Raw genomic sequence first — 15,540 nt, 5'->3', positions numbered from 1 at the left:
GACCCCATGTTGCTCTCCGATGCATCCATCGGCATATGGATGTGTGTGAATGTTAGATAAGAAGCACTAAGAAACGGTGTAGAAAAAAGTACTTGAGTGAATGGGTGAATGTACAAGTTGTCTAAAGTGCTTTGGACGGCTCTCTGCAAACATTCTTTACACAGTATACTTGGACATATTCTTTTATTTTATTGTAATTAGTTTCAAAGTGGTGTTAAGTGTCTGTAACACCATCACCTGACATGCTGTTAAATGAAAGCTTACAATTTTCACCTGATCAAGGTCTTAAGTTTCTTCTGACCACATCTGAAGAGGATGGAGCACATGAATGCATTAAACATGACACTTCCTGTTTCCCAGTAGGTGGCGTGCTAGCGATTAGTGACTACTAGTATATAGATATGTGGAGGGTTTGGGGCTGTGACTCAGCTTTGCTGCAGTGGGTTCAGGGGGGAGTGCCAGGGGAGGCGGGTGCCTATGTTCTAATCACACCTCCTCTATTTCAGTAGCATGGGTGATCCGGAGAGAAGACAAGAGCACAAACAGCTGGAGAAATGAGCTGAGCAGCCCGAGGAACCCACAGCAGTAAAAAATGAGTACTGCTACTTTTTATTCTGCAGTACAGATGCAAACTATATTGCATACTCAGACTGTAGCCTCTCTAATCTGGTTTAAATTTTTCCTCACCTGGTAACCAGGGCAGAGATGATGTCAGTGATGTCAGCATTCAGTTTGCTCAGCAGCTCTACCATGGGCCCTGGCAGAGGAAGCTGCTGGGTGAGATGTTCACAGCGCCGGATCTGCTGTCGGTTCTGCCAGATCAGATCAGCCAGCTTCTCACACCTGGGCAACAAGGAAACGGAAGGATCACCATGGATCACCGGACACATACATCGAGTGGGATGAACCGCTGACACTGTCCTTTATATCAGCGTAAAGGCATTTACCGTACCATTTAACAGATATTTGTGATATCAGAAAAATTAGATCAATTTCAACAGTAAGCCTCAGTTTCTTTAATGACAAATGTGTAAAAAGACATAAACCTCAATGTCCAGACTGTCCTGCATTCATATATAAGTTTTTGTTGATTCACAGATTTATTTGTAACTGTAAATATTAAATATACAGAATCTTATAAAACAATTTACTCTGCCTGAGCCCTCAAAGAGCTTTGCACAACATTCACCCATTCATACAAGCACTTGTTTCTATGCTCAAGTGCTTTAACATTCACACACAGTCACACTCCAACAGATGCATTGGAGAGCAACTTGGGGTTAATATGTAGACATGGACAGAATTTTTTTTTTTTATATATCATGCTGACCTAAAAAAAAACCTGCCTGACAAAATGAAACAGGCTAAAACATCTCAGAAAGCAACACATCACACCACGATCCAAAGAAACAGATGACAGCCAATCTATGAGTCTATGAGGAAAAAAGCCGTGTCTAAGGCTCTGGTACTCCACTGAACCTTGGATAGAGCCATTATCCACACATAGAGAAAACTTGGAGCAGGTGTAAACATTCCCAGGAATGGTTGGCTAACCAAAATGACCTCAAGAGCACACCAATGACTTATCCAGGAGGTTACAGAAGAACATCATCTAAAGAATGGCAGGACTCACTGGTCTCATGTAAGCTTAGAGCTCATGATTCAACAATACGAGACTGGGCACAATTTGGAGTGGCCTAATAAATAAAAGTCCAGTCTCAGACCGAGATGCTTTGGCATGAACCATTCAGCCGTTCATGCAGAACACTCCAGTGTGTCTGTATTAAAATCACTCTGCACAGAAGAGAGTCTCAAAACTCCTCCACAGAGATGTGAAAGGTTAATTGCCAGTCAGCACAGACGCTTAACTGCAGTTCGTGCTGCAGAGGCTGGCACAACCAGCAGTGTTGGGTAAGTTACTTTAAATTAGTAACTTAGTTACATTACTAGTTACTTCTCTAAAAAAGTAACTCAGTTACTTCAAGTTACTCGTTACTTTCAAAGTAACTAGTTACTAGGGAAAGTAACTTTACTTTTACTCAGAATTCTCTTGTTAATGTGTTGCTTCTGTAACTGGATACCCAGCCAGATTGCCAGTCTTCTAGCTTGCTTACTTGCCACAAGTGCACTGTGCCACCTACCAATAGAAAGGAAAAAATAATGTGCACATTTCCACGAGAGAAATCCCACGCCTGGACCGTCGTTGACCGCCGCCATGATTCTAGCCTGCTTTTACATCCAACACAAAACTGCAGTCGTGGTGCTTTTGATTGTACTCAGAACTTGGAAATTCTGCCTTCTGAATAGGAAGATGTAGGTAACACCAGACTGCAGATGAGCTGCATACAGAGCTGGACTGGGATAAAAAAATCATCCCGGGCATTTTGACTAGAGACCGGCCCACCATTATAGGAAAAATCATAAAGACTTTGAATGAAAACAAACACTGTTGTGACAGTGATGTACACTGTTCTGATGGTATATATGTATCAATCTATCAATTGTTTGTTGCAAGACTCAGATAATTATTTTTTAAAAGCGAGACATTTTAAATGAGAATAAGAAAGAAAAGTATTTCCTTGTGCCCCCTTTCCTGTTAATGCCCTACCTGGCCCCTGGCAACACTTTGCTAGACCCGCCCCTGCACAGTTACCAGCTGTCAGCTACTTAGAAAAGGATCCTGGTGTTATTTGTCTCTCAGAAACAGCTCATAACTTCCTTCAACTCATTCATGTCACCTAAAAGGTAAACCTGTTTCTCCATCACCTGTTCAGCTCTGATGATTCAGTAAGGACATCTCCTGGTTTCATCTGCATGTTTCCTCTCACCAGATAACCAAACCGATATCATGACCAGCAGCTTTACAGCTGTGGCTCCAGCAAACATCAGCTGATACTAGAAATTAATATTAAATAAATTCTAACAACAGCTGATCAAGCTTAAACGTGCTGCTGTTGTTTAACGCGACATCCGCTGGTTTCCTCTTTCTGGCGCAAAGTGGGCGATAAATAAACGAGAGAAAAGCCGATCAGCTGATCATTGATCAGTTTCGTGATTGAAGTAGAAACGGGAGAGGAGAGAATGAGAGAAGAAGAGGCAGCTGTGCAGCTTCAGCTTTGTGTTTTTTTTCATTGTAGCTGAAGTCCGGGACAAACTGTGTTCCTTTTCACCTCAGTACGAAACGCGTAATATTTTCTCTGAATACCAGACGATTCTGTTTTTTACTGGACGGTTGGCAACTCTAATAATTAACCGTATGAACAAAATAAAGTTCAACATCAGTAACATAGCACCCACCCAGCTGTATAGAAACTCCGTCATGCTAGCTAGCACGCAATACGAAAATGTCAGCATACCGAAAATAAACTCCACCTAAACTTGGTTTATATCTGACCCAGATAGACTGCAGGTCATAACTTTTTACCTGAAGTTCAGTTCACCTGACACGCGGACCGCGGCCGCTTGGGTCTCTCCTCTTGCCTCCCTTTTCCTTCATCCACCTGCTGGCTTCCACCACTTGCTAATGTTATTGAATCTGTGGAAGCTCCGCGATATCCACCACACGAAGTAACGAGTAACGAGCCTATCTAAATCCCAGTAACGAGTAACGCGTTCCTGGTTTTGGCATAATAACTAGTTACCGTGCTCGTTACCACAATAATAACGTAGTTACTGTAACGCGTTACTTAATAACGCGTTAGTCCCAACACTGACAACCAGTTATTAGTTTTAAGTGCCAGCTACTTTTTTCCTACAGGGTCAGGTCAGTTTGGATAACTGCTTTCCCTTAAGTATCGAATCATCATTTAAAAACTCTATTTTGTATTTACTTATTTTTGTCTAACATTAACATTTGTTTGAGGACCTGAAACATTTATGTGATGAATATGCAAAAAACTAAAAATAAACAAACAAAGCAAAAAGGGGGAAAATCCTTTTCCACAACACTGAATGATGTTTCTAAACTTGTGTGTTATGTCCCAATCAATGTCTTTACTGAACAAAAACTCTCCAAATGTTTTACTCTATTACAAAAACAGCTGTTGGAGTTTAATCCGTGAATGTAAAACATAACAATTACCAGGACTGCAGAACATCCAGCCCCCCCTCATTAGGACCCCCATTGCCAGCCAGCTGTTGCCTCCTCTTCCACTGAATGAGCTCCTCATCCAGGATCACAGTCTGCTGTTTCCTCAGCAGGCCCAAGGTCTTCTGGTGCTGTTCTGCCAGGTCCTGCCAAAGTACAGCCACACACTGAGAAACAGGTGCATATGAAAACTTTGCAACTCTGTAAACTACAGTAAACATGCAAAAAGGTTTAAGTGACCCTTGATTATTCCCCTGTTTTGCTTATTAGGAGCCAGACTCTGAAAGGCCTTTAAACAATTCTCAAACAATCTGAAAGCTTTCAAATTTGTTCTTTCGAATGTTTTTTTCACTTATCTGCATCATTCAAAAACACTCCTAGCATAAGAGACGAACAAGTGTTGTCTCTACATATAACACACAACTTAGCATCCAAACAGTGTTACATCCTACCAAATCTTGACTTTCAGGCATCGTAAAACTATACAAACTCTGTTTTTGCCTTATAAACCGTATTTCAATGTATGTTTGCTCATATTTCAATAAATTACTGCACCCATTTTCTAGAAAAACAAAGAAATAAGGTTGGGTCAAGACTTGTGCTAAGTGCTATATATACATTTTGCAGCCGCTGCAGTTACAATAGAGAGAGCATGTAGTGCTCTGCACCAGTGTCACTGTGTGCAGTGGAGAAATAAGACAGTCTGAAAGAAGACTGTAAGGAAGTAAACACAGATAATAATACACGTTTTTATTTGAAAGCTCCTTTCAGAACACTCAAGGACACTGTGCTCAGCAGAATAATAAAAAGCCAGCAGTTTACTCAATCATAAAAGCATAAGACATAAAACACATTTAAAAATAGCAGAGTGGAAAGGTTATGTGTGATAAGCTATTTTGAAAAAGTGAGTTTTGAGTCTGTACTTAAAGAGAGAGAGAAGGAAGTGATATTTCTTAAATCAGGAGGAAGGGAATTCCAGAGTCGAGGAGCAGAGCAGCTGAAAGCCCTGCTCCCCACAGAGAGAGACACCCAGATGGGATGGTGATCTGAACCGGATCAGAGAGATATGGAGGGGAGAGATGATGAACAGCCTTAAATGTGTACAAAAGTATTTTAAAATTGATGCAATATTTGGCCGGGAGCCAATGAAGCTGCTTCAGGACAGGGTGATGTGGCGAACAGAAGGGCTCCTGGTGATAATACGGGCAGCAGAGCTCTGAACACGTTGGAGTTTGTGGATGGATTTTAATGGATGTAAATTATGCTAATGTGATGATGGCTATTGTTACATTGTTACGTAACCACTTCATATTAAAGTTACACAGTAACATTTAATGCTGGTGTGTGTCTATTCTGTGCTCCTCATTTCACTACATTTACATGGTGTCACAAGCCAGGAAACACTAAGAAACAACTTCATATGGATCAGCTTATCTAACTGCTTTAGTAAACAGCCTCAATGCTGCTGGGCAGTGAGAAGCTCTCACCGTTAAACACACAGTATTATTAAAAAATAGGTTTGTGCTTTCTAGCTTGGAACACAGTTAAAAATTCAAAGCTTTTCTTGAAATGTTTGGATTTTGCACAGACGAGCAGCAGACATCAGTGCACTGAAGTTAGACACATACGTCTCATATGAAATGGACTGTTTGTGAAAAGGAGAGTTTCATCTGCAGGGTGATGAAACATACATGAACTGAAAAATCTACTTAATCTGTGTGAAGCATCAGTGGAAATAAAACATTTTATGTGACAGCAGACAGGATGATGGAGTCGCTCTCTGTCACTCTCTTTAAGTAAGAAAGAAAGACAGACACGCACGCACGCACGCACGCACGCACGCACGCACGCACGCACGCACGCACGCACGCACGCACGCACGCACACACACACACAGTCTTTTAGAGTTAACAATTATCCTAGTTACGTAGAGCAATTGCAGATACATTACAATCTTTTGTCACGTAACCTGTTCAGGCTTAAACAAGACAAAGGAAGGGGGCTGGGTGGGGTCGGGGGTGTTAGTCTGAAATGAACCCTTTATTAAACTAGAGTCATACAGGCCTAATGGAGTTATTTTGTAATTTCGTCTTAAAATGTAAAAGATAATTGTTCCTTTCACACTGGAATTTTCTTTCTAGCCCACAACGGTTGAGGAGTATGATAATGCTGAGCGCACATGGTCAGATCGAAGCAGAGATTGTTCAGACAGCCGTACGCTGTGAATGGGTCGTGGGAGTCATCTTCAAACCAGAGATAGACATTTTTTTATTGTTGTTATATTTTAACTGTAGAGATTACCACAGCACTTACACAACCTGTATAGTAACTCACAAATTGTTGAATTTGGTCAAGTATCAAATGTATTTTCTCTGTGTGTGTTTTTTGTGCTTTGCTACAGGCTGCTGAAGCAGAAGCAGGTATTAAAAGTCACTGCAGGCTGACATGTGGCTGCTGCAGCTCTTTCAGACGCGCCACAGCTCGTCTCCTTGCGCCATGAGGTATATCAACGATATCACGGTATTACATTTTATAGCAGGGGTATTTTTATACTGGTGTTATCATGGATGTGACACAGCACGATCCCAGCTTACATAACTAAATGCACTGAGCTGCTGCCAAATGATTGGCTGATTAGATACCAAGAGCAACAAGAAGTTGAAAAGGTAAATCTAATAAAGTGTGAGAAAGAGAGAGGGGGGGGGGGGGGTGGAGAGAGGGGGGAGGGAGGGAGAGATCTTCTGATACCCATTCTGAAGTGTATGTGTTTTGTGTCTCCATACAAGCCTGTATTTCTGTAGTGTGCTGGCCTCTCTGGCGAGCCAGGCCTCCACTGTGGCCCGCTTGCTCTGCAGGGTTGTTTCCCGCTGGGTGCGCTCAGTTGGAGGCAGTGAAGACAAGCTGCTCAGCTGGGCTAACAAAGAAAGAAGTAGGAGATTTTAAACACGATCACTATTAATCAACACATGCAGCTTTGCTCCGTACAAATGTCTGTGTGACGCAGCATCTGTTTCCATAAACCTGCTGCTACTTAGGCTACGTTCACACTGCAGGCGAAAGCGCATCAAATCCGATTTTTTTGACCCTATGCGGCCCATATCCGATCATGGTATGACAGTGTGAACGGCACAAATCCGATATTTTCAAATCCGATCTGGGTCACTTTCGTATGTGGAACTGAATCCGATGTTTTAGAAAGCGACTGCTGTTTGAACGGTCATGTCGCATTAAATCCGTCTTTTACGTCACTGACACAAGACAGACGCCAATTATCAGCGCCGGAGAAGACATCGCGAACGCTTCCTGGCCATCCAGTGTAGATGTTAGTGAAACTGTTGGGAAGACAACGCTGGAGAAACGTGAACATTTTATTTGTACTGTATAATCTGCAGATTCTGACAGAAATCTGCAGCTATCCTTTGAAGCACCGCTCCTCTAAAACAGCAATAAGGATCATTATTAGGTTATTTACATTATTATGTAAAACAAAATAACTTAAAGCAAAAATTGGGAAACGTAAAGTCCGAAGTCTTTATATTAAGGGCCATCAGTCAAATAATATTGTTTGCTCTGGGTCTAAACAGAGCGCCAGCTGTGTGTGACGCCTTCTTTTGCGCATGCGGGCGCTTTGAGCGCTCACACTAGAGCGTTTGCTGTCGCATTTTATTTGTAGTGTGAACAAGCAGACAAAAAAAATCGGATTTGATCAAAAAATCCGAATTGAGCATTAAGACCTGCAGTGTGAACGTAGCCTAAGTCACTGAGAGTTGATTAAGATTTAAGTCAATTTATAACCACAATTCCAAAAACAAATGTTAGAGGACAGTGTATAAAATTTAAATAAAAACAGAATGCAAGTTTTTGGAAATCCAAATCCACATTTTATTCACAATAGAACACAGAAAATAAATCAGATGTTTAAACTGAGCAAATCTATGAAGAATATTAGCTCATTTTGAAATGGAAACAAAAAACCAACACTGGACTTTAGAGAGAGGACTGTTGTCCCTTTCTTGTCTGATAGAGGATTCTTAGCTTAGCCGTATTTTTCATTTCATGGTGTATCAGATAGGGATGCAACGATACCAATTTTTTCAAACCGATCCGATACCGATACTTGGATCTGAGTACTTGCCGATACCGAGTACAAAAACCGATACTTCTACCACACACAAGTTAAACTTAACCAGTAGTAAAGAAACGACCCCACACAACTCTTTAACACAAACGAAACGCTTACTGAACGTAAGGGCAGAGACAAATACTGTACAACACATCCCTTTTTAAACTCAAATGATATTCCAATTCCTTAACCAAATGAAATACACTGTATAAATGACATAATTCCCTTTCAAATTATATTAAACAACCCAACTTATGTTATCACCTTTTGGTAAGTGACTCACTAATATACACTCCAAAACACGTTATATAAATCCACTAAACATACAATATTCACACATGGGCCCCACACACACTCACATTCACACTTGTTGCAGGCCTGTTTGTTGCTCACGCCGGACGATGGAGAAAATCCTCTTCTCCCAGTAAGAGCACAAAAGTCTGACTTACAGTTCAGCTGATCGGTAGGTCGCCGTTCACCAGTCCCACACTAAATCCACTCCCTGCGGACCCGATGCTGTCTCTGCTACAGCGCGTTAGCGAGTCACTGTCCAGCTCTCCGACAGTCCATAGCGGCTGCCTCCGAGGCGCAGCCAAGCAGTCCGGGCTAGCCTGTAGCCTCGGCGGTCGTAGCTGGAAACACAGCACGGTGGTGCGACCATTGAAACAAAAAGTCACTTCACCCACACTCTGTTGTGAAGCTCTCACACGGTCAGCTTTCTAGTCACACACTCTTTTGTGCTGGTTAACCTCAGTAAAACTAGCCGAGTCTCTCACTTTGGTTCAGCTAACCTCGTGCATCTCCGGTCCCGTTTTATGCTACCTTCACAGGCCTCCAGAAAATTAGAACTCTGAAAAATATTTTAACTCCCTTCAGAGTTACATACCATAAAATAATACTTTTATGATTAACGTAACAGTTTGATTGCTCTAATTACCTGTATTTACCTTGCGACATATTACAGGGCAAATTATATTCAGGGTAGAGTTACATCACATAACATCAACTGTGAACACCTTATGTTACCGTGGCGTTTAAGTCCATGGGAATTATGAGTATCGGTTCATGGTATCGGTTAACTTTTACGAGTACGAGTACGCACACATTTTACAGTATCGGCACCGATACCCGATACCAGTATCGGTATCGGTGCATCCCTAGTATCAGATGTTTTGGGTCAGTGAAAGCTCTGGACTGCGGGCAGTTCAACACCTGCACTCTCCTATGAAGCTGTGCTGCTGGAATAGCTGCAGTATGTGGTTTAGTATGTCCTGCTGAAAAGTGCAAGGTCTTTCCTAAAAAATACGTCCTCTGATCAAAGGATCTGTTGCTCTAAAACCTGTATACACCGTCCTGCATTGATGGCCTTTCCAGATGTGTCAGCTGCATTAATGCAGCCCCACACCATCAGAGATGAAGGTTTTTAAACTGAGTGCTGATAACAAACCGGATTCTCCCTCCCACCATTACTTCAGAGGCCTCGGTAGAGCAGCTTATCTACTAATCGAAAGGTTGGTGGTTCAACTCCTGGCTTGTCTGTATATCTAATATCCTACAATATCCTTGGGCAAGATACTTTAATGCAGTGGTTCCCAAACTTTTTTTGCCAGGCCCCCCTTTTTTACAAGAAAAATGTTCGCTTTCTTCAAATTCTTTAATTCTCACTCGCTTTTGCAACTTTGTACTTTTGTGTTACTCGCAGCAACAACTCCACCTCATTGTTAGTCCATTTAAAAAACTCGGTGCTTTTCCTCGACATTTTGCAGCGACGGTTCAAAGAGCCGGAAAGTAAATAAGCGGCAGACAGAAATGAGGCAGGTCGAATCTTCTTGCGTTTCACACATGCGCAGGACTGGAACGTAAGCGTTTTCGGCCGTTTCAATGTGGACGCACAACTCTGTGAAAACGACTGAAAATGCTAGTGTGGACGTGGAGTGTTTTCAGACGAAAACGCCGTTTTTAAATCTATCTGGGCTAGTGTGGCTGTAGCCCCAGATTTAACCCCTTGGGAGCGTCCCCCTGAAGAGGGTCATGGACCCCCTAATGATCCTCTATCTAATCACATGAGCCAAGGTGTAAAAATGGGTGTAGGTCACGATCAGCCAAGGTTTCGGGTGAGCTCATTGTGAAACCTAGCCCCACTCTGTCATGTGATTTCCTCAGGTCAGAAGGCCCAGGATGTGAGTGGGCGTTAAGGAATCTGGGAAGGATCTCAGTTGGTGTCGTAAGCCCCGCCCTCTGTTCAAAGATGGTCGCTCACAGTGGACATAAATGACTTCTTTCACTCCTCTTTCAAACCATCTGTCTTCTCTGTCCAAAATGTGAACATTGGCATCCTCAAAAGAGTGACCTTTGACCTTTAGATCAGCAGTCCCCAACCCCCGGGCCATGGACCGGTACCGGTCTGCGAGTCGTCTGGTACCGGTCTGTGAGAGTTGAGGCTCAGGTGTGAAATTTACGGTTTTCAGGGTTTTTATCATTTTTTAAAATCATTTTTATCGTTAACTCGGTTTCCCTGGGTCTTTTCTCGTGTGTTATGAATAAATCTTCTTTTTTTGGTACCGGTTTTATTTTGTTGTATTTGTCAGTGACACCTTAAAGTCCACTCCGTGAAAATACTGTCGGACATAAACCGGTCCATGGTGCAAAAACGGTTGGGGACCGCTGTTTTAGATGCAGATGGACCGCCGAGTCTTGTCCCGTGTCTATTATGAACATTCATACCACACAAAGTAATTAAACTATTAACTTGTTGGAGCCCAATGCCACTGGTACCGGAGGCGAGAGGGAGAACGTGGTTTAACAGGATAAACTGTCAGATCTGTTATTCCAATATAGACCTGTGGTATCCACAGAAACGTCAGAATCTCAGCTAAAAGCCCACAAAATCATTTCAACAACCACCAAACAGCTAAAACAGCAAATGATTAAAGAGCAGGTAAACTGCAAGAAACTGCAGATTTCATCACAATGACCAAAATTCACTGAACCAGCAGCAAAAGAGGACCAAAACCACACTTTGCCTTTGAAACCCATTGTAATGAATTTATTCTTACTTTGGCTGTCTTCCTTTGACCTCAATGAAATCCTGCACAGTTCTGTCTCTCTATGTGTTTTAATTCCCATCAAAAATCTTTATTTTCTGCATTATTTACTTGCTTAATGTTCACTGCTGTGTGCAGAAATTACCTCTGACAAGAAAGACTCGTTTCTGCTATTCAAGAAAGTTCAACTTTCACAAAATTACACCAAAGTGCAAAAACACTTTGCTCTGTCTCTAATAAAAACTCTGCAACTCTGTGAAAAAGAGAAAAGTTTCTATTGAAATTTCTGTTTTTTTACACCTACAAAAACAAAAAAACTCAACTTTTTCTGTAATTTTACACATTAATTAAAGTCCAAAGAGTCATGTTGACAGATTTCCTTCTTTGTCACAGCAGATTTTCCTTCATCATGTAGAAAAACAGTTAAATATGTGACTTCTGTGCACTGACAGAAAACAGAGTCGCTAGTGCGGCCTGCGTCACATCAAAGCGAGCTGTATGTGGCTCACAGTGTAAATCTTGACAGCCCTGCTGTAGATGATGAGATATGAAAGTCGTCACAATTTTACACTGAGGACTATTTTTGACAGTTTTTTTGGCGTGGCGCTTCCAAAATCTGATTTTAAACCGAAACTTGGGGACAGTTTTAGTTTTTATTCGCTCAACTAAACACTCTGTGCTGCTTAAGGTTTAACAATTTCAACTTAGCACAAATTTAATATGAGGTCAGCAAGTACATTGTAGGTGTCGTGTTTTAGGATCTTGTATTAATTGTAGAACTAGAATAATAAAATTATTACTGATGGGAAAGACATGGAGAAAACTTTGGGCCCTCCTGTTATTCACAGAGGTCAGAGCGATCGTCCAGTAAAGGTCATACCTGCACCAGAGCAGGTTAGGTTCATGTCCAAAGAGTCTAATTAAAAATGAACTGATATTTTCTTTAAATTACACATTTTCTCAGTTTAAACATTTGATATGCTGTTTATGTTCTATTGAGAAATGTGGCTGTAATTTAGTGAAGACAAAAGAAGGCTACTTCTTGTACATATTGCCTAAAGAGAGAGAGACGGGGAGAAAGCTCACCGTGTGATGCAAACAGTTACAGGTTGTTGTGTTCTGGTGGGAAAACCCGCCAAACTTAACGATTAGATTCAAATCTAAAAATGGCTCCGGTTGTACTGGTGGGTTTATCTGCTTCTACTATCTTACCGCTTGTGTTCCTCTCCTGCTTACCTTGAATGCGCATGTTCTCCTGGTACTGGATGATGAAGTACTCCTGGCTCTGCTGCAGCTTTCTCAGTTCGTTCTCGGTTTCCTGCGTGGCTAGTCGGAGCTCCTCAAAGGCCTGGTTGATCTGCTGGTGGCGCTGTGATAGCGTGTCCATGGCCTGACCCCCACTTCCACTGCTGGCCTAGACACCAAACAGATGTTCAGTGCTTAAAACAAAATCAGGGCAAAATCTGCTCCCAAACCTCCTATTTGCACCTTCTATGTATGACAATAACTAAAGGCAACTGAATATCAACACCTGCAAGGAAGACACATTGAGTGGGGTGTGTGGGAGGGTGTGGGACGGATGCTTTCTGGTGAAACTGTATGTACCAACTACCAACCTTTCCCCATACATTTCCTATTTATTTATCTTTGCATGCAGTATCATGCAGTCAGTATGATGCTATTGTTCATTGCTCTACATATTAAATATGCTAATTTAATAAGAGTAAGTGCACATACAGATGTTTCTGCACTCTGTCCTCCTCTGTATTTTTGTTTGGGGAAGTATGCTTCAAACTGAAAACATCTTTTTAATCTGATCAATCGACCCGTGGACTGTGATCACTCAGAGATATTTCAACAAGTTTTCATATCACAGTCAAAACTGTCTGCACATGTATCATTCTGCTCTGTCTTTTTGGGGTGGTTTCCATCTTGAACATACTAATGACCAAAACAAAGCGAGAAGCGCTTTCACATATTATTAGTTGGTAACTGAACTGCGCATTAACCTGGTAACTTAAAACATGCTGGTTTAAAGACTGAGGTTAGGCACTCCAGACTGAGCTTCTCCCGTCCTCCTGCTGCCTCTGGGCTCCACCGTGGTTATCACCCTGCCTCTATATCTAGCACAGATGGGGATACAGATCCTCCTACTACTCAGGAGGACTTGTTTCTTCTTGTGCTCTGAGGTGTTGGTATATGCAGCCTAGCAAGCTGCAACAAGCCAGACAGACAAAGGCTGTAGCTGCTATATATGGTTCCTACCCTACCCACAACCCTGATTTCTGCAGTATTAACACAGCAATGTCTTCCACTTACATTTGTAGCTTCTTGAACGAGCCTCTGCTCAGACTGCAGGATGTGTTTAATGCAGCGGACCAGTTCCAAAGGACAACGATCATAGGTGCTCTACAAAACAGACACACACACACACTTTAATCACATCAGGATGCAATGTTCTTTATAAGTAGTTGATTCATGCCTTTGCTTATATTAAAGTAATACAGGCTTGATTTTTGATATTACACATTAAAAAACCCACAAAACAAAACAAAACTCCAGACACAGAGTCAAGCATACACACTCAGCAAATGCAAGTTCAACCTCCTTCAACATTTCATGGTCGTGGCAGATAGCTGCCCTTCCAGGGCCTGGTTCTGCTGGAGCATGCTTCCTGTGAAAGTGTCTCAGCAGGTCACAAAGTGCTTTCTCGGTCTTCCGGTGTCATGGTGGCGAGAGTAGCAGCATAAACAGGAGCTCCTGCATCGATAGCTAAAATAATCCGCAATTCAAGAATATAATCCATTAAAAGTGACTTTCCCCTCAAGAATAATGAGCGGAGATAAAAACAAGAAGGGACGAACCCCAGGCCGAAGCTTAGAAACCGAGCATGAGGGCGAGAAGATGGCAGAGGAGGCCTCAACATCAGCGCTAGGCTCCCTCAGACAGGTGGTGAGTGAAGTAGTGGCGGAGGGCATGCAAGACCTTAAGGCAGAGATGAAGAAGGAGCTATCGCTCGTGAGAACAAGTTTGAAAGAGGACATGAAAGCCCAAATGAGCGAGTTAATACGCGAGATAAACCAACAGGTTACCGCCGCCACAAGCAGGATCGAGGAGGTGGGGAAACATCTGGAAGAAATGGAAAGAAACATGGTAGGGAAGGAGAAATGGGACATTGGAGTGAGGGATGCCATTGTTCAGCTGCTAGATAACCAGAGGCAGCTCCAAGAGAAGGTTACGGATTTGGAGGGGCGCTCACACCGTAATAACATACGGATATATGGCATCCCTGAGAATGTACAGGGAGTGCAGAATTATTAGGCAAGTTGTATTTTTGAGGAATAATTTTATTATTGAACAACAACCATGTTCTCAATGAACCCAAAAAACTCATTAATATCAAAGCTGAATGTTTTTGGAAGTAGCTTTTAGTTTGTTTTAGTTTTAGCTATTTTAGGGGATATCTGTGTGTGCAGGTGACTATTACTGTGCATAATTATTAGGCAACTTAACAAAAACAAATATATACCCATTTCAATTATTTATTTTACCAGTGAAACCAATATAACATCTCCACATTCACAAATATACATTTCTGACATTCAAAAACAAAACAAAAACAAATCAGTGACCAATATAGCCACCTTTCTTTGCAAGGACACTCAAAAGCCTGCCATCCATGGATTCTGTCAGTGTTTTGATCTGTTCACCATCAACATTGCGTGCAGCAGCAACCACAGCCTCCCAGACACTGTTCAGAGAGGTGTACTGTTTTCCCTCCTTGTAAATCTCACATTTGATGATGGACCACAGGTTCTCAATGGGGTTCAGATCAGGTGAACAAGGAGGCCATGTCATTAGTTTTTCTTCTTTTATACCCTTTTCTTGCCAGCCACGCTGTGGAGTACTTGGACGCGTGTGATGGAGCATTGTCCTGCATGAAAATCATGTTTTTCTTGAAGGATGCAGACTTCTTCCTGTACCACTGCTTGAAGAAGGTGTCTTCCAGAAACTGGCAGTAGGACTGGGAGTTGAGCTTGACTCCATCCTCAACCCGAAAAGGCCCCACAAGCTCATCTTTGATGATACCAGCCCAAACCAGTACTCCACCTCCACCTTGCTGGCGCCTGAGTGGGACTGGAGCTCTCTGCCCTTTACCAATCCAGCCACGGGCCCATCCATCTGGCCCATCAAGACTCACTCTCATTTCATCAGTCCATAAAACCTTAGAAAAATCAGTCTTGAGATATTTCTTGGCCCAGTCTTGACGTTTCAGCTTGTGTGTC

At 42.2% G+C, this 15,540-nt stretch overlaps 1 protein-coding gene across 1 annotated transcript in view; it reads right to left on the bottom strand.

Annotated features, from left to right (window-relative positions):
• The window catches only part of LOC116320031 (signal transducer and activator of transcription 5B-like), a 40,624-nt gene that overhangs the window by 15,023 nt on the left and 10,061 nt on the right, over positions 1–15,540 (bottom strand). Inside the window, exons 4-8 of the mRNA XM_031739537.2 lie at positions 13,574–13,663; positions 12,491–12,668; positions 6,871–7,001; positions 4,082–4,233; positions 688–843 (exon numbers count right to left, since the gene is read on the bottom strand). Coding sequence (XP_031595397.1) covers positions 688–843; positions 4,082–4,233; positions 6,871–7,001; positions 12,491–12,668; positions 13,574–13,663 — 707 coding nt within the window. The remainder of the gene's footprint in view (positions 1–687; positions 844–4,081; positions 4,234–6,870; positions 7,002–12,490; positions 12,669–13,573; positions 13,664–15,540) is intronic.

This window comes from Oreochromis aureus, linkage group 8 (genome assembly GCF_013358895.1).
Source record: "Oreochromis aureus strain Israel breed Guangdong linkage group 8, ZZ_aureus, whole genome shotgun sequence".
Lineage (NCBI taxonomy): Eukaryota > Metazoa > Chordata > Actinopteri > Cichliformes > Cichlidae > Oreochromis > Oreochromis aureus.
The sequence above is the reverse complement of the archived record's forward strand: the minus strand, read 5'-3'. Positions and strand labels throughout refer to the sequence as shown.